This window comes from Natator depressus, chromosome 2, assembly GCF_965152275.1.
Source record: "Natator depressus isolate rNatDep1 chromosome 2, rNatDep2.hap1, whole genome shotgun sequence".
NCBI lineage: Eukaryota > Metazoa > Chordata > Testudines > Cheloniidae > Natator > Natator depressus.
The window spans coordinates 140,819,231-140,839,433 of record NC_134235.1 but is presented as its reverse complement, the minus strand read 5'-3'; the positions used below and the strand labels follow the sequence as shown (position 1 = coordinate 140,839,433).

At 46.0% G+C, this 20,203-nt stretch overlaps 1 protein-coding gene across 3 annotated transcripts in view; it reads right to left on the bottom strand.

Moving 5' to 3' along the window:
* Nucleotides 1-20,203, bottom strand: part of NSUN2 (NOP2/Sun RNA methyltransferase 2) — a 48,860-nt gene that overhangs the window by 7,993 nt on the left and 20,664 nt on the right. For all 3 annotated transcript variants that reach the window (XM_074945072.1, XM_074945070.1, XM_074945071.1), the window contains exons 11-15: nt 15,020-15,150; nt 14,200-14,296; nt 10,714-10,889; nt 5,331-5,423; nt 4,695-4,830 (exon numbers count right to left, since the gene is read on the bottom strand). In XM_074945072.1, the coding sequence (XP_074801173.1) occupies nt 4,695-4,830; nt 5,331-5,423; nt 10,714-10,889; nt 14,200-14,296; nt 15,020-15,150 (633 nt within the window). The remainder of the gene's footprint in view (nt 1-4,694; nt 4,831-5,330; nt 5,424-10,713; nt 10,890-14,199; nt 14,297-15,019; nt 15,151-20,203) is intronic.

Below are 20,203 nucleotides of genomic sequence, written 5' to 3'. Positions count from 1 at the left end.
TGATGTAATGGTCATAAGGAAAGTTGTCTTCATGGACAAATGCAGCAAGGTACTGGAGCTCAGTGGTTCAAAAGGATGACCCATGAGCCCTGTAAGAACAGCCTTAAGATCCCATGAAGGAGAAAGCTGCCACACAACTGAAAAATTCTAACAACTTCTTCCAAAAATATTTTCACTGAAAGATGAGAAGAAAACACAGGATAATCCTGAACTGAAGGATAAGCTAAAATAGCAGCCTAATGGACATGCAAAGAACTAACTGAAAACTTCAACTTTTTAAAAGATAAAAAGGTAATCAAGATTATCAACAGTCATCATTTCCATTGGAGAAAGATTGCTTTGTGTCAACCAAATAGAAAAACGTTTCCATTTTGCTGTGTAAATACTCATAGAAGTTTTCCTACTTTCAATCAATACCTTTTGAACATCAACAGAACAAGTTTTCTCCAAATCTGTCAGCCAGATTCTTTTCATGCAGAGAGCTCAACGATGCCACAAGTCAGTGAAAAGTGGCCCTATTGTTCTGGCTGACCAAGTCAGCACACAGAGGAAGAGGAAGCAACTGTTTGCTGAGTTCTGCAAACCAGTGCTGTCTGTGCCACACTGGAGCTACCAGAATAACCAGGGCTCCATTTTGTTTGATTTTCCTCAACACAAGGAATTAAGGGAACAGGGGTAAGCATAAAGACGACCCTGAGTCCATGGAATCAGAAACACATCCTCTAAAGAACTCAGGTTCTGTTCCCACTTTGAGCAGAAAGACATGCATTTCTTGTGGTTGGTGGGAATAAATCTATTTGAGGTATGCCCCATTGACCAAATACAGACTTAACGACAGAGTCCTTTACAGTCCTTTTGCGGTTGATCAAAAAATTCCTGCTTAGACAGTCTACCAATAAATTGTGAAGAGATGCCAGATGAACAGCAGATATTGTAAAGTTATGCCAAGTAATACATAAGTTCCATAAAAGGACTGCTTCCCTGGCTCTGCCCTACTTATTCACGTGAAACACTGTTGCAGTATTGTCAATCAAATTTCAGTATGTTGATATAGAACGTGAGAGAGAAAGAATCTGCATGCAAGCTGTATTGACCGGAGATCCAGAATGTTAATAGGATGTCAGGTAATGCAATGAGACCATTGATCCTGAACTGAGAGATCTCTAAAATAACTCTAAAAATGCATCTGTGACAATCAACTTGCAAGAAGTGATGGGGAGAAAGGAATGCCCTTGCAAACTTGTTGCTGATCCTTCCACCAACTGAGGGAAGCTTCACATCCATACTCTGAGCCAATAAAGGGGTTTTAGCCACTCCTGAAGACTCAGCCTTACAAATGGACTTACCAGAGTGCATGAGACCATATGACCCAACAGGCAAAAAGGCATGTTCTGTCTGAGGGTTGTTCTGTAGCCGATAGATCAGTTCCAACATGTTGTTGAACCTGGTCTGAGATAGAAACACCTTTGCAACTGTGCAATCTATGAGTGCCCTAATAAATTCTATTCTTTTAGATAGTCAGGAGAGACAGGCCCTTGTTTATTCTCATGTACTAAATGCTATCAAGGAGAAGAAACCTGAACTAACCATTCATTGATATACAGGTAAACCAAGATATTCCTTCAACTTAAATGCACTACAACTACAGCCAGGCACTTCATGAAGTCCCTGTGGCCATCAGCAAGCCAAAAGGCAGCCCCCTGCATTAGTAATGCATACTGCCCACTACAAAACACAGGTATGTCCAATGTGTTAGGTGAATCAAGAGCTGCAAACCAACCAGGAGGTTCCAGGATGGGCAGAAAGGAAGAGAGGGCTACCATCTGAAACTTGAATTGATGCATAAAGGATTTTAGATTTCTCAAGTCTAATCTCAAACACGTGCCTCCCGATTTCTTGGGAATCGGAAGATATTGGGCACAGAAGCCTTTCGCCCAATGCTGAACAGGGGACTTCCTTGACAGGCCCTAGAGTCAGAAGCAACTGAACCCCTTGCTAAAGTAGACTCTTCAGGGACCCCTCCCAGGAGAGGGACAAGGAAGGAGGTTGTGGCTACTGGATAGACTAACTTTTTTGAATTATTTCCAGCACCAAAAATGGGAAATATTCAAACTCAGCTGGAGGAACCCAATGTCATTTTTTCACCTTTCTACAAGTTGCAGGTAGTGATGCTGGTGTCTACCATTGTAACTGTGACAGTTCTAAAACAATCTTGTTTATGGGCAAAGCAAACCCCTCAGATTAGGACATACATATAATGTCCAATAATTTATATCCCTTATCTTAGACAGTCTGAATTGGCATTCCAAGTATCACTGCCATTTACCAAAGTTTGATTTATAATCCTGGTAAAGCTGAAGGTGATGAATCAGCTTTATCTGGTAATGAAGGGGATGTGTATGTGAGGATAATATCAATAGCATTATGCTAAGTAAAATCCTTACTAAAAAGCCAAGGGAGCTAAAAAGCAGAGACCCCAAACTGCTGACACAACTGCTGTTACTGAAACACAGACAGATTCTGAGGCAAAGGCGACCTGTCTCTGGAAGCAGATGTTGAAGAGTGCCCGGTGATGTGTTGATAGGACTACAGAGGCCAAGAAGCTCAAGATCTTTGACCACATAGATGAAAAAAATGTGACTGGGGGTTGGAGATCAGGCAGAGGGAACTGGCTTAACTTACTTTAGTTTGCGTTTAATGCTAGTCTGCATCCCCACTTTATATGGCTCATATCACGGCAACCTTGATGAAGGTGAGGCATCCTCACAATCAGAAGAGGCTTAGGTAATAGTGACCCTCTGAGGCTCAGGCCATGGCAGGAACACTTGTAGCTGACAATTGTTCCAGACTGGGAAGATCCTATCTCCCTTCAGGGACTGAACAAGGCTACATTGATTTTTCTATCAGAGGAAGTTTTAGCTTGTTTTCTTTGAATTTAGCAGACCTTTTCATAAGGGACTTACAATCCTAACAAGTCCATTAGCCAGGCAGTAAAGACAATTAGAGCACTGTCATTAAGGGGCACAGCAGCCTCACATGACAAACACAATTTAAAACCTGGGGAGTTTTGAGCAGACATGAGGAAATTTCCCTACTGGGAAAAAACAAAACAAAAAACCCCAAACAAACTAAAAACCTATCAGATCAATTACAATATACCCTAACTACCAATAACTAACTATTTACAGGTAAACTAATATGAGTGGACAAGATGGGACACTATCAACTGGTTCTGACTAACAGTCAAGGACAGTGAAAGGAAATGAGGGTTGGTTGGTTGCTCGGCCCTCTTTTATCCCCTCAAGTAGGGTTGCCAACTGTCTAATCACAAAACACAAACACCTTTGCCCCGCCCCTTCCCCAAGGCCCCGCCCTACTCACTTCATCCCTCCTCCCTCTCCCCGACCCTCCCTCACTTTCACTGGGCAGGGGGTTGGGGTACAGGCTCTGGACTGGGGCCAAGGGGTTCAGAGTGTGGGAGGGGGCTCCAGGCTGAGCCTGAGGCAGGGGGTTGGGGCGCAGGAGGGCATGAAAGCTCTGGGAGGGAGTTTGGGTGCTGGAGGGGGCTATGTGCTGGGATGCGGGCTCCAGGAGGGGGCTCAGAGCTGGGGGTTGGGGTGCGGAGGGAGTGAGGGGTGTGCGCTTCGGCCAGGTGGAGCAACGGAGCTAAGACAGGCTCCCTGCCTACCCTGGCCCCACGCCACTCCTTGAAGAGACCAGCATGTCCCTGTGGCAGCAGTTGGGGGAGGGGGGGGGGAGGAGGAGGAGGAGGAGGAGGAGGGGAAGGCTGGGGACTCTGCGCGCTGACCATGCCTACAGGCACCACCCCCGGAGCTCCCACTGGCTGCAGTTCCTGGCCAATGGGAGCTGTGGAGTTGGTGCTCGGGGTGGGGGCAACGCGCAGAGATCCTCTGCCCCCCTCAAGGGCCACAGGGACATGCTGGCCACTTCCGGGAGTGGTGCAGGACCAGGGCGTGCAGGGAGCCTGTCTTAGTCCAGCCGGACTTTCAGAGGCCTAAAATTTCCCCATTTGGCTTCAGTAGCCTCCGGGAGATAGAGCCCGATCCGGGAGACTCCTGGTGAAACTGGGAGGGTTGGCAACCCTAAACCTCAAGGGAGAAGGGGTTTAGGCTTTGCAGGGAGCAGGTGTGAACAACAAACACTGCTGATCAAAGTGTTCCAATCTTCGTCACATAGAGCACATGTGTACCTGAGGTGGAACACATATAGACAAGCACTCACAGTAGTAGTTTTGGCTTCAAAGAATCAATATTTTTCCAACAAAAAAAGTTTTGTTTGAGAAGTTCCCAACCAGCTCTACTCCACTGTTACAAATCCCAGGTCATAAGAATAAAATGTATCTATACAAATTCTATTGTACGGTCCTCTCCACTTATTTTATTTTCATTATGCAGGGTGGCACCATCTCCATTTTAAAGAATTCCCTTCCCCCATCTTGTAAAAGTACTATTCCTTCCAGTCTTGGAAGAGACTGTGTACCAAAAATTCAGACAGTCACTTCCTTGACAATAAGGTAAGAGGAAACAAAACACACCCATTCAGACTAAGTGAAGGTCCCAGCAGCAGATAGCTTCTGTAGACAGACATTAGGTTCTGGAGGGACAGACAAACAAGTATCCACACACTGAATGCCTGTGGGCCCCATGCTAAAAATCTAAAAATAAGTGTCATACCTTCATTCTCTCACTGTTGTTCAGCAATACATTCCTTAGCTCCTTAGAAACCATGTACAGCTGCCTCTTCTTTCCTTCTTGAGTTCGAGTTAGTAAATTCATCTTGGGGAATGAAGGATCCAATGCATAAAACTTCCTGTGGTCATAATATTTATGTTTTGTTTGCCCACGTTCAAGATTGAGTAAATGACAATTTATTGACTGGCCTATTCCCCACAACACCCTCTCAAATCAGCCACTTAATAGATGGCTTGGCTTCAGAATACATGAGGTTAATCCAGGCGCTTCATAGAATCAAAGCATTTTAGAAAACTCACAGAGAGAAAATACATTTTAAAAATAAAGTTCAGTTGAAAATTTCCATGCTGAATGCCTTGCCTACATTCCGAATATATTTCGGAGTTTAACTCAATTTTCATTCCTACTTGGCTATTTCCATTTAAAAGGAAGAGTTATAGTTTTGAGTATGTTCACCTCATCTTAAAATTAAGGAAACTTGCTGTATGTATGAGCAATAATCCAGATTTCCGCCCCCCCACCCCCAAGAACTACAACTAGATCTAGTCTCCTGTGAAACTGATCTTGAATTACTTTGAAACCTTTATTACAGAATAAAAGGACAGAATTTCTCCTTACTGGATGGGTGGAAACAATGGATCATCTTCAGAGAGGAACACAAACGGATCTTCTTTAAATCCAAACAGCTTCATTTTCTTAGATGGTGGTGGTCTAGAAGCAAATTCATGTAAATACTTAGTTAAACACTGCAGATTTACTCATTAGTCAATGCTTGTTCTGCAAATAGTAACAAACGTACAAAACCAGGCATTGACATTTTCCCATACTTTACCTAGCATTCCATACTATTCTACAATTTTAACCACTGAAAACTCATAGATGGAGATGGCAGAAAGGAAATATATGGCAGCTGGAAGATGAGCAGAGGCTTATTGAGGGAGCAATTGTGAAGCACGCTGAGAAGTTTTCTCAGACACAAATGGAAAGGCAGGTGGGAGATAAGGTAAAGAGAAGAGGGTCAGGAACGGCAACAGCTCAACTCTTGAAAGTAGTACTGCCCTCCTAAGTAGGGAAGGGAGAAATAATGGACTCTGGAGGAGCCAGAAGAGGCAACTGTTTCCATACTGCTATGATAGGAGATTGATGTAAGAAGCAGTTAGTGCAGATAGGAGGCTGATGTAGTGTGAGTGAAAATCAAGCATTGAAGTGTGTTAGATGTGATGTAAACCTTTGCTTGCACAGCTGGCACATTGAAATGAAGGGTTTAAAATATCCATAAAATGTTTTTGAAGGTATAAACAAAATCTATGATTCCATAAAACACAGATACCTTAATATAGACAATACAGAGTTGGGTGCTCTCATTTTTTACTTATCTATAATCAGTCTCATCTCTTCGCTACTGAAACCCTTTTCTCCTCCTCACTCTTTTATGCTTTCTTCCATGGTGCCTTCTATGCCTGAAAAAGGTTATACAGAAATCCCACAACATGAGGCCTTCGCAGCAGAGGGCAGAGGATCAGGCCCCATCTTGCCTGCTGATATAGAACATCGAGGCCGTGTTGTCCACGAAGACCCTGACCACCCTGCCCTCCAGGTGCGAGTGGAAGGCCACGCACGCCAGCCGTACCACCCTGAGCTCCCTGACATTTGTGTGAAGCGTCAGATCCTGAGCCGACCACAGACCTTGGGTCTGAACATTCCCCACGTGGACCCCCCAACCCAGATCTAACGCATTGGACGCCAGTTCCAACGACGGGACCCTGTCCCTGAACGAGACCCCTTGGAGCATGTTGCTTGGGGCGGAGCACCACCGTAGGGAGTCGATCACCGAGTGAGGTACAGTGAGGACTTTGTCCATCCTGTCCCTGGCCTGGGAGAACTCCGAGGCCAACCAGAGCTGGAGGGGCCTCATCCTGAGTCTGGCGTGATGGATCACGTACGTGCACGCCGACACGTGCCCCAAGAGCTGGAGGCACGTTCTGGCTGTTGTCACCGGGAACCTTGTGACTGTGTCGATTAGCCCCTTCAGGGTCTCAAACCAGTCCGGTGGGAGGGAGGCTCTGGCCGAAAAGGTGTCCAGGAGTGCCCGAATAAACTCTATGCATTGAAATGGGACTAATGTGGGCTTAGTGTTGTTTACCAACATGCCCAAAGAAGTGCACGTGGACAGAAGCATCACATGATCCCTCATCTGCGACCCGGAGCTGCACTTGATAAGTCAATCGTCCAAATAGGGAAAGATCTGGAACCCCGTCACCTGAGGTAGGCCGCTACTACCGACATACATTTTGTAAACACCCTGGAGGCAGTGGACAGGCCAAACAGGAGTACTGTAAATTGGTAGTGATTCTGCCCCTCCACAAAATGGAGGAAGTGTCTGTGCCCCTCAAATATATGAACGTGGAAGTACGTGTCCTACAGGTCGAGGGCAGTGTACCAGTCCCCGGGATCCAGGAAGGGGATAATGGAGGCCAGGGACACCATGCGGAACTTGAGCTTCACCATGTATTGGTTCAGACCTCACAGGTCCAGGATGGGCCTGAGTCCCCCTCTGGCCTTCGGGATAAGGAAATAGCAGGAGTAGAACACCTTGCCTTTGAACTCCCTGGGCACTACTTCTACTGCTCCTAGGCCCAGGAACCGCCCCACCTTCTGCTTGAGCAGAGCTGCGTGCGAGGGGTCTCCCAGGAGGGATGGGAGCGGGGGATGGTTGGGCGGGGAGGAAGTAAATTGGAAGGTGCAGCCTGGGGAGATGGTGTTGAGGACCCATCGGTCCAAGGTCAGCTGCGACCACTCCGGGAGGAAAGCACACAACCGATTGGAGAAGGGAAGCTTTATAGAGGGTGGATCCCTGATGAGAACCAGCAGGGTGCCCCGAAGCGTCCTGTCAAAACCGCCTTTTCCCCGCCTGCTTGCCCTTGGAGGGCCCAGGTTGGGGGGCAGGCTGAGACTGCCTCTGAGGGTGCCTCTTGTAGTCCCGCAACTTCTTATAGGCAGCCTCGTATTTCGGGTGAGTGGCCTGAGTGGGAGTCTGCTGCGGCTTGAATTTAGATTTAGCCGGAGGCGGAACGTAGAGTCCCAGAGTCTGGAGGGTCGTGCGGGAGTCTTTCATGCCATGCAGCCTTGTATCCATTTGTTCTGCAAACAGAGCTTTGCCGTCAAATGGGAGATCCTGCATGGAGGTCTGCGCCTTGCAGGACAGCCCAGAGAGCAGGAGCCACGATGCCCTTCTCATGGACACTGTGGGGGCCATGGATTGTGCGGCCGTGTCCGCCTCATCCAAAGCTGCCTGCAGGGTCGCCCTGGCAGCCACTGTACCCTCCTTCACCAGCGCTTTGAACTCCTTCCTATCGCACTCCTGGAGCGAGTCCTCGAACTTGGGCAGAGAGCTCCACAGATTGAACTCATACCGGCCCAGGAGAGCCTGGTGGTTTGCCACTCGTACCTGAAAACTCGAGGATGAATAAATTTTTCTTCCAAAAGAGTCCAGCCTCTGTGAATCTTTATTTTTTGGGGTAGGGTTTGGCTGGCCCTGTGGTTGACCGACTCAACCACCAGGGAGTTGGGCGCCGGGTGGGTGTATAAGTACTCGTGTCCCTTGGTGGGTACGAAGTACTTGCGTTCCGCCCTCTTGGAGATGGGGGCCAACGAGGCCGGTGTTTGCCACAGGGCATTTGAAATTTTTGCCACCCCTTCATGGAGAGGCAAGGCTACCCTGCCCGGTGCCGAAGAGGACAGCACATTGAACAGGGAGTCCGAGGGCTCCTTCATCTCCTCTGCCTGGCGCTGGAGGCTTGTTGCCACCCTTCTTAAGAGTTCTTGGTGAGCCCTAAAATCCTCCTGCAGGACGGAGGCGGTCGGGGCCATAATCACCTCATCCAGGGAGGGCGAGGAGGCTGGTGCGGTACTCTGGGTGTCTGCCGGCACCAGAGGGTCCACCACCTGGTCAGTCTCCGGGCACGGTGCCGAGGATGTACATCCCATTGACTCCTTCCTAGGAGGTCTGGAGAGGGAGGCTGATGGAGAGGGAGGGAGGTTCTGGCCACCGAACAAGCCCCCCCTCAGTGCCACTGCATGTGGACTTTGCCCTGAACGGTTGCTGGGTGGCGAATGGCGTAGGGAAAGTACCCTCGACAGAGACCGGTACCAAGCTGGGACCGACTGCGGAGATCCCAGCGGTGGCTTGCCTCTGGAGTACGGAGCCGACATAGGTGGTGCTCCTGGTACTGACATGGACATAACGTCCCGGGCCGCCTGCAGGGTCTCTGGCGTGGAGGGCATCTGGACATCCAGGGAGGCCTGCTCCGAATGGGCTGGGCTACTCTGCTCGACTTGAGTCGGAGGCCTAGAGGCCGGTGGGGATCAAGGACTGCCCGACATGGGTCTAGCCTCTGTCCTTGGTCTACTTTGGTGCCGCTGCGAAGAAGAAAAGGAGTACTTGTGGCACCTCAGAGACTAACCAATTTATTTGAGCATGAGCTTTCGTGAGCTACAGCTCACTTCATCGGATGCATACTGTGGAAACTGCAGAAGACATTATATACACAGAGACCATAAAACAATACCTCCTCCCACCCCACTCTCCTGCTGGTAATAGCTTATCTAAACTTTAGATAAGCTATTACCAGCAGGAGAGTGGGGTGGGAGGAGGTATTGTTTTATGGTCTCTGTGTATATAATGTCTTCTGCAGTTTCCACAGTATGCATCCGATGAAGTGAGCTGTAGCTCACGAAAGCTCATGCTCAAATAAATTGGTTAGTCTCTGAGGTGCCACAAGTACTCCTTTTCTTTTTGCGAATACAGACTAACACGGCTGTTACTCTGAAAGCTGCGAAGAAGGCGTCTTTCTAGTCTTCTTGGCGTGCCCCATGGATGGGGAGCGGTGCCGACTGGTCGATGGCGCCAGAAGGTCGCAGTGCACCGACACCGTGGTGCCCGGTGCCAACTCGGAGTGGAGCGGCACGCCGGAGTTGGGGTCAGCGCCGACCCCATCAGAATAGCCCGGAGCCTAATGTCCCTTTCTCTCTTGGTCCAGGGCTTAAACAACTTGCAAATTTTGCAAAGATCGCTGATATGGGTTTCTCCCAAACAGCTGAGACAGTCTGAGGGTGGGTCACTCCTTGGCACAGATCGCCTACAAGTGTCGCACAACTTAAAACCCAGGGCGTGGGGCATGCCCCGGCCTGGGCGCTCTAACTAACTAAACTAACTAAACCGCTAACTAACTACAGATACTAACACTGAACGAACAAGCAGTTCTGCGGATGAGCTACAGCAAAGCTGGAGCAGAGTAGGTCCGACGCACCTTTACTGGCAGCAAGAAGGAACTGAGGGTGGGGGGAGCGCGCAGCTCCCCTTATACCATGCATGGAGGCACCACTCCAGGGGTCGCTGGGGCACTCCCCCCATGGGTACTGCTAGGGGAAAAGCTTCCGGCACCAGCGCACGTGGTGAGCACGCACACCTATTGTGGAATAGACATGAGTAATTACTCGAAGAACTCCATTCCTATCCCAGTGTACCACAGACCTACTCTCTTCATTAAAGTTCCTCTTTTAAACTCATTTCTTAAAAAGCTCACAAATACCAAGCCATAGCTGCAAAAAGCCACCATCATTCCACTATTAAAAAGGCATTCTAAGCCAGCACCCTTCCCTCTGGGCTGCCCAGTTGTTTAGACCAGTTCTTTGAGTATTCACACAGTAAGATAATCAAGACTGGAACTGCATCCTCCACTGAGTCTTGTACAGCAATGTGTTTGTAAGCTCTTTAAATGACTTTAGCACCAATCTAAGGACAGGGCAAGGAAAAGGGCAAAATTAAAGCAAATGATCATGTTATGGAAAGTGCAATGTGTATTCTATTAGGTCCACTTTTTAAAATTAGACATACAATTTAAGAACTGAACAGAACTGAAGTTCTCCACAGACCATGGAACTCTTCTGTTAGACACTCAGGAAACAAGGACAGGACAGATGCTTAAATGTAGTCTCTTACCCACATACTCCATCTTTCTTGCTTTGCTCACTCTCTACATTCAGCAAGTGTTGAGTTTCCTTAGTCTCTTCATCCTCAGCAGCTGGTGGTTCTTCAACAATTTCTACAGAGCCATCTTCTGTAGCAGCTGCACTCACTGAAACATCTCCTGTTCTCTGTGATAACTTGCGCTGAAGCTGTTCCAGATTATGAAGAAAAAGTTAGATACAACAAAATGCCTACATTATCCCTAAAATGAACATATGCTCAGCTCTCACTAACATTTACATAAAAGTTAATTGTATATATCATGGATAAAGTAGCTCCCCAAAGGTCAAGTTACCATCCATTCAAAGTTACATGTAGTGTATTTGGTCTCTATACACCCCATTATAGCTGAGCGAGAACTCTGCTATAGTTAAGGTTAAGACCAGCTTTCCATTTAGACCTCAACTTTTCTAAGTCCTCTAAAATCTACACAGTTGTTCAGATTGCCTTGATATCTGGCATGCATCTTGGAGGTGAGAGATACTAATAGTGGCTCAAATTCTGGGACATTTGTCAAGTTATCTGGGTGTGTGTCTGTTTTGAGAAACGTAATCTGAGTACATAACGCACTGAAACTTTTTCTGGAAATTTTCCCCGGAAATTTTCCCCTCCCCCCAAGAATGCTTATTGGGAGAGGAGAGGCAACTAAGGGTGCAAGAGTAGGTGGTAATAGGGGAAGAAGGGTTTGGGTCTCCATTAAAGGATGGGAAGAGGAATGGGGGGAGGGGACCTCTGGTAAAGTGGAAGGGGTAGAAATTAAGGAAAGTGGAAAGGGAGAACACAGGAGTGGTTGGAAAATATCAGGAATAGCAGAAACTGGGAGGTAGGGATGTCAGTCCTCAATTCTCCCCATTGGTGTGCATGCTAGGATATAGGGAAGCCCTACCCCTCAGCAGGGGGCTGAGCCCCTCTACTTTCTCATGGTGTTGGGGGATCTGGAGAGTGGGAATGAAGGTAACAAATTTAAAGACATGAAATCCAGAAAATGAATAGTTAAGATACTCCCTGTGTGGGGTGTGAAGGCTGGTCAAGCTGTGGGGAAGTGGTACAGTTTGGAGAAGGGGCAGGCTGGGTGCAGGTGGAGCATGATGGCTGGAAAAGCCTGGCTGAAACAGGCAGAGAAGTCACAGCTGGAGACTGGTAGTAGGAGTGAGGGGCCAGCTCAGACTATATAACCAAGGTCGTGTGTAGCCCTTGAAACTGCTGCTGCTCGGCCTGTGATATGTGCATGCAGCAGCATAGGGTATGAGACAGCAAGGAGCAACTTTTTACATGTTAATGGTTTCTACAGTGCCAACTAATAGCTTAATGGGATGGGATCGGAAGGGGTGCTGGACATTTTGATGGGGGAGGGGGTATGTGTTGCGGGGAATGATGAGATGGAAGGCAGAATGAGAGAGGAAGACACACCTGTCTTCTCTCACACATTGAAAATTATAAAACAACAATATAATAAAACTGTCTAGGTTTTGACCATAGATGAAATTTCTCTCACCAGCCCTGTCAGCAACTACACATTGCAAACATTTCCAAGTACGACCATTATCTCCATTCCATTGAAACAACATGTACAGAAGGGGGGACTGAACACTGAGGAATCACATAGCGGCATAGTGGAGAAACCACTGGACTGAAACTATTTCTAGCTTTGCCACTGGCCTGCTGGGCAAGTCACTTCACCTCATTGGTCCAAGTGATTCCCATGAGGAATATTCTCCTCTAAAGAGACGCAATGTTTTAAGTTAAAGGGACACCAACTTGAAATCTTGTTTAAAAAAAAGTTCTCTTTCAGTACTCTATCTGCCTTTCTTTTTTACTGTGGTTTCACAATCCCATTTTCCTACTTGTAAAAGGGATTTACAGACTATGGGACCCTAAATACCTTAGGTCAGTGGTTCTCAAACTTTTGTACTGGTGACTCCTTTCACACAGCAAGCCTCTGAGTGTGACCCCCCTTATAAATTAAAAACACTTAAATATATTTAACACCATTATAAATGCTGGAGGCAAAGCAGGGTTTGGAGTGGAGGCTGACAGCTCGCAACCCCCCATGGAATAACCTTGCAACCTCCTGAGGGGTCCTGACCCGCAGTTTGAGAATCCCTGCCTTAAGTGCTTTTGAAAACCTTCTTCTAAATCAGGGGCAGGCAAACTTTTTGGCCTGAGGGTCACATCAGGTTTCCAAAATTGTACGGAGGGCCGGTTAAGGGAGGCTGTCTCCCCCCAAACAGCCAAGCGTGGCACAGCCTCCAACCCCGATCCATCCCCCCCGGCTTCTTGCCCCCGATGGCCCCCCCGGGACTCCTACCCCATCCAACCCACCCTGTTCCCTGATGGCCCCCCGGGACTCCTGCCCCATCCACCACTCCCTGACCATCCCCAGAGTCCCCGCCCCTGACTGCCCCCTACCACCCCACCCAACCCCTCCTCTCATTCCTGACTGCCCCCCCGGGACTCCTGCCCCCATTCAACCCCCCTGTTCCCTGCCCTCTGACTGCCCCACCCCTATCCACACTCCCGGCCCCAACCACCCCTCCGAACTCCCCTGCTCTCTATCCAACCCCCGCCCCCCTTACCGGCTCCCTGCCCCCTTACCGCGCTGCCTGGAGCACCGGTGGCTGGCGGTGTTACAGCCCAGCTGCGCAGCTAGAGCCAGCCATGCCACCGCGCAGCTCAGAGCACCACATCAGGCCAGGCTCTGCAGCTGCGCTGCCCCAGGAGCTTGCAGCCCCGCCGCCCAGAGCATTGCGCCGGCAGCGCAGTGAGCTGAGGCTGCGGCGGAGGAGGAACAGCGGGGGAAGGGGCTGGGGGCGAGCCTCCTGGGCCAGGAGCTCGGGGCCGGGTAGCAGGGTCCCGCGGGCCAGATGTGGCCCACAGGCTGTAGTTTGACCACCTCTAAATGTTTTCCTTTACCTTCTTGCTGTGTGAAAGGCCCACACAAACAAAAGAGAATTGACAAGCTAGCTGACTGACTACACAAAATAAACTGACAAAACAGAGAAAAATAATTTTAATTCCTTTCAGTTATTGCAATCTTAGGTATTACTTCTAACAATAGTAGACAAAAGAAATTCAGACATAAACATTACAATAATCCTGTAAAGCAGAGTGTTTATCAGTATGAAAAGTATTTTTAAATACTTGAAAACGTCATTCTAGCATTGAATCAAGTTCTGGAGTTTTCATGGAATGTTTTTGCAAATAAGTTTCACACTGGAAGAGCCACCACATGAGTAATATGCAACTAGAAAAAGTTAATATTTTATATAAATCCATACTTTACGTTTCCATAAAATAAAAAAAATTGAACTTCTGCACTGTTTAAAAAATACTTCACGGATTTTTAAAGACAACTACTTTGGCTAACTGTGGTTTTCCCAGTAATACTCTAAATAGTTTATGAAAGCTTCCAAAACACAATATATGCTGTCATCACTGCTCTTTAAAAAGGAACATTACCTTAGATTGGCGTTTATTCCATGGCATTGGAGATTTTTTTATTAATACAGCCACAAAGAAACCTCCAGTGTTCTGGTGATGTGGCAATATTCTAATGCTGGAGAGGGAAAAAAGAACTTCATGGTCAATACCAGCAATTGGGATTTTATGAAATACTTTATGAAATATTTTATGAAAGAAACATGCTCACATTTACTTTAGTGAAAATTATGTATCTGTTAAAATTAGGAAGATGAAATCATCAAGTTACAAACAGAGTCTAAATGAAATACTCTAGCTTCCTATAGTGAATTGCATCAGTTGTAAAATAGCCTTAGTTTTATATTTGACTAAACTTTAGCATTGATAAAATGAGAATTTTAAATGTTTGATTTTTTTTTTTTACGATTATTCACTGTGAAAGTCTTTCCAATTTGCACACAACTGGTTGTTTAACTGCACTACTATTTTAATCAAGAGATCTAACAATAATACCTAGCTGTTACATAGCACTTTTCATGCCATTTACACACTTGTAGCAATTCTGTCAGACTGTAAATGAAGCCAGAATTTGTCCTTATGTTGTCATCAAGTAGTACAATCTTCCTTGAAATCAACCTATAATTATTTCTCACTGCCATATGTATTTTTAGGGTTCTAATCATAGTATCCACTTACCAATGCTTATAACGAACCCCATCCTAGACACTAAAAAGTTTAGCGTTAGCTCACAATTCATTCCTAAAACTGAACTGCCAGTTACTGCAAAGTGTCTTCCCATCACCATAAAAGCTAAACCTCAAAATTCCGTATCACTTTAAATCACTCTGGGAAAACGTACCAACGCTCCAGGTTCATTGCTTTTAGTTTTTCTTCATCTTTTATTGGGAACATGGTGGGCCGAATTTGGGTCTGCCTGTTAGAAGGCACGTCCTTCCAGGCTTCAAACCACTGTCCATCTTTTAGCATTACCTGCATGGGAAAATGGGACAATGTCATTTCAGCCTGCAATTTTGCATCACATAACAATACAGTGACCAGGTGTCCAGTTTTGGACCGGAACACCCGGTCAAAAAAGGATCCTGGTGGCTCCAGTCAGCACCATTGACTGGGCCACTGACTGTTCGGTTGGTGGTGCCGCCACAAGGCATAGCGGGGCTGGCAGACTCCCTGCTAGCCTCCGCGCCGTGCTGCTCCTGGGTTGGGAAGCAGCCGGCATGTCCAGCTCCTAGCCTTAGGTCCACGTGCTTCCCTGCCTGCAGCTCCTATTGGCTGGGTCATGGCAGGGGAGGAGCTAGCGCAAGCGCAACTCATGAGCGCTCAGCATGCAGATGTTGAGGGGTCGCGTGGCATGCACCTCTCCCGCTGCTGCCTGGCCCTCTTCTCCTCGGATGCCTTGTGTGGCTGGGCTTGAGCTGCAGTGCGGGGCCTGTGGCGAACCGCAATAAGTCTCTCTGTCTCCCCATTGCTGGCACCCAGGAGTATGTGTATCCCTGTCTCTGGGTGCTGGGAATCTGGCTGCACCCCCATTCCCCACCACTGCATCCCTCCCTGTCCCAACTCCCCTGCACCCCCATCACCCCGTCATTGCATCCCAACCTCTGCCTCCCTCATAGCATCCCTCCCCGTCCCGTCTTGTCCGGCCCCCGCACACCTACCCATCCCAGCCCTGTATCCCATACAGCGCTCTCCCACCCATCCTCTCCACCTCCCAGAGCTGCCACCTCCATGTCCTTCACCCCCCACAGCCTTGTATCCCATTCACGTCCATACACTGCTCCACTCCCATTATGTCCCTATACACCCCTGTGCCCCCCACATCCTCATGCACCCATAACCTTCTGCCTCCCCCTGCATTGCCATCCACCCCACATACCCCCAACACACCTCCTCCTCTCTCCTTTACTGCCCCCTCTTACCCCTACCCTGCCCTCATCCTTAGCCTCTTTCCCTCCCCATCCTCTCTCCTCCACCCACACCCCACCCCCATCTTTTCCCCTCCAGCCCACCCTCCTCCCTTCCCGGTTGGGTGATTTAGGCAGCCCCTGGAAAAGTGTATGGAAAAGTGTCTCTGTGTAGGCAAGTGTGTGTCTTATTAATACACATGCACTGTATGTGTGTAAGAGACTGTGAGTCTTTGTATAGGGGGCTGTGTGTATTGCCACATGTGTATATATCTGTGTGAATAAAATTTGCAGCCTAACTCTGACTTTTATTCCTTTTGCTGGCTTGTGCAAAAAAAATTGATGACATAAAATGTGTATTCATTTCATACCAAGTTTTTAAAAGAGAAGGGAACTCTTAAAAAAAAAGAAGTATTATTTCTTAAAAAGTTAATCACAGAATCATAGAATATCAGAGTTGGAAGGGACCTCAGGAGGTCATCTAGTCCAACCCCCTAATCAAAGCAGGACCAATCCTTGTTGTTGACTAGTTGTTGTTGACTAGTAATTGCAGAAGAGCCAATATATCATATGTTTCTCCCCACCTTTGTCTAGTTACTCTATAAACTCTTTGTTGCAGATTCTCTCTTTTTATGTGTATGTCCAGCACCTACCACCCTGGAGCCCTGATCTTAGTTGGGGTCTCTAGGCACTAAACAACAATTGTAATATTAAATAATGTGGAAGTACATGTGTTAGTGCATGCTAGATGTGTACACATGAACACAAGTGTGTATCTGCATGTAGATGTGGGTATCAGTTTCTACAGATTTATTTATATACGTATCTGGACAGGTGTGCATTTCTGTGGTTGTGCTCTATGGATTTGTATTTGGACTTCAGGAGTGGGTCTTTAATGGATCCATTGTAGCTGTGATAATATGTGGTCCTAATTCCATACATAAAATTAAAATAACTTTAGTGAACAAAAAACAGAGCTAGTTACGAAAAATGGAAAGAGGGGAGGGAAAGAATCATGAAAACCTTTGTGAAATTTCATTTTTTTAAAAAATTACCCTTTTTGACTATTTGGCTGCCAGCTCTAGCGTCATGTAACAAATAAAACCTGAATACATCGGTCAAAACAATAAATATGCCTGTTTGGGCCTTGCAGTGAAAATGAGCAAGAGAGGATGGGGAAGATCAAGTGACAGAGGGAGGGGGGAATGGAGTGAGCAGAGACGGGGCAGTGGTGTTCGGTTTTCTGGAATTAGAAAGTTGGCAACCCTGTGTAACAACTAAAATCTGCTGTATCAAGATTACTAGTGCCAGTTGTCCATTTAGGAATAAAATTTGAGGTTAATTTACTTGTTAACAAATACAGATGGAACAAAGAAATAATGCAGGCTGAAAAACTAACCACACCAAAAAAGGCGGGAAATTCAAAATTCCTGTAGGAACCTTAACTTGGCAATATTAGTCTGAGTATATTTGTACGGGATACATTTACCAAGAAAAAACAAACAATCATTACATATGGGCAAGGATATCAAGTCAACATTTCTGTAAGAATGGTAACATTTTCCTGACTTGTACGATTAATTTAATCTTTCTTATCACATTAATATATGTTTAAGAAGGGTGACCAGACAACAAATGTGAAAAATCAGGACAGGGGGTGGGGGGCAATAGGAGCCTATATAAAAAAAACAAAACAAAACAAAAATCAGGACTGTCCCTATAAAAATCGGGACATCAGGTCATCCTATTTAAGACAAAAAAGGAGTAGCTCTATTCTGCTGAATTAACTGCATACTTTCACATTTGGATAATATCAAAACTACATAGTTGTGGAACTCCAATGAAACAATAGCATGAAACCACAACTGCTCACACAATACTTACAGTTTTATGTTACTCTGTCATCACATACAATTCAATAATGAAGGGGTTTTGTACTAAATTTCAGTCACTTATACTTTACGAATTGTCAAGACTAGCACATGAACTTCTAAAATTCAGCCATTTTTTAATCAGCCTTGTTTAAAACCTGCTTTTCTTGAAGATGTACTTTATACAAATTACTGGACTCAATGCTGGGGTAATTTGGTGAAATTCTACGGTAAGTGTTATACAGGTAGTCACACTGGATTGATCTATTGGCCCATTCCAGTCTTAAAATCTATGAAGACATACATCACAACAGTTTCTCATTCTCTGGTCCACATCCCATGGACATTAGCAGGTCTCCTTCAGCAGGATGTTCTGACATACAGTCAGAAAGGAAACAGCCATGGAAATACCAAGGAAAGCCTACACACCTCAGCAGAAAAAGCATAAGGTGACCTCTCCTGAACCTCACAATTTTGACCTGAGAGAGTTCCATCCATATTGGTGTGTTGGAATTGTAATGGGCATCTTTGAATAAGATATGTTTTCCTCCCCCTACATAATGATCAGCTAACTTAAAAAGCTGCCATAAAGATTGTAGTTTTAAAAGGAAGCTAGTTACACCTTCGGAGAGACCTGAGCATTAAAAGTTTCAGTGATAAAGATTTATTTGAGAAAATTATGTGCAGTGAAAACCAGGAATTTAAAATGAGTCTTGCACTTAATCTTTACTGCTGTTTTCACCATCCACAAATGCACTAAAATAAGGCTTAACGTACATTCTCAAGTAGATGACATGGGTTCAAGACAAGTAAATCTGCCAGTATTTCTCTGCATAGTGTTTGTGCATTATTTTGAATATACATCTTAATGTTATGGAGAAGATTTCTATCCCGAGATCAACTTTTAGCATAAACATTCACAGGAATGCAGTACATCAGTTAACATTCTTTTTGGATATTTTGTGTCTGACTGAAGCAGTGTGTGTGTAAACCCTATCTTTTTGCTTATTTAAAAAGCAAAGTATGAATCCCAGTCAAGGGAAAGCAAAATCTTTTCACTTTGTGCTTTGCTATTTGCGTACAACTATGGATGCTACTTGAACCCCTTTCCATTTATGGTCAAGCTGGAGATGCAGCCTAAAACAACTGGAATCACGCTCCCCAACCACCATTCTATCCGTAAATACATTTAATCTGCCAGGATCCTCTGAAGCAAGATTTGTTTTATAAATTTGGCATCCTAAGTTACCTCTGTTTTCCTTTCTTTTAGCTTCACCTCTACTTGCAGGCAGGTCTATTTTGCTAATGATTCTGCAGACAGATTCTATTTCATGGTGAAGCTTCGAAAAGTGTGTACTTAAATTGTAAATGCAAAACACAAGATTCCAAATTGCATATGCCATTACCCATTTTGCATTTACAACATGGATACACATTTTAAGGTTCAGCCTTCAGTGTCAGAAGGGGTAGGAAACTTAAAGCAACCTTCTCAGGTTGGTTTCTGCTGAAAGAATACAGGCAATCCTCGGACTTATGATACAATTGGTTCCTGAAAATTGCGTTGTAAGTCGAAACATCGAAACCGCAATCCACTCCATTGCAGGACCGAGCGTCGTAAATTCGAAGTCGAATCATGGTGTCAATTCAGAAATGTCATAAGTCGAAAATCGAGGACTCCCTGTATTTCAATAAGTCTGAAGGACCTGTCCACTTCTTGACCCTTTTTCCCAAGCATCCAGCTCAGCTACAGAGCCTCAGGGATGGATAACTGGCTGGAGAAAAAAGGATGGGAAAGAAGCCAAGTGGCTTCCTCTTTTGACAGATAATAACTTTTCATGCCTAAAGGTAAGAGACAACTTAAAGTGGATCTGACAGCATTATCAACAAAATGGGAGATAGAACTGCCTGAAATGGTGAAGTAAATTAAGAAACATGACAGTGATTTTTTCCCCCCCCGGGAGACTGTATTAGTGGAGCCTCAAAAATGTGTAGAGTGTACTCTAGCTGGGGAGGATTAAAAACCTTGGTGTCATATTTATTGATATCATTTAACTTCTTCCAGTTTTATTAGCTTAGGCTAATACCTCAATTTTAGAGCTCTTTGAGTTACCCAAAGCTGTAAGGTCTGAGGCCTTTTTCTGCAGTAAAAGCCGCAGCAAGAGTGAGAAACAGCAGACATGAGCTAAGACGCAGAGTCACATTCTCCCGTTCCATCTAAATTGCATCAAACAATGTAATACCAGGCTGTTA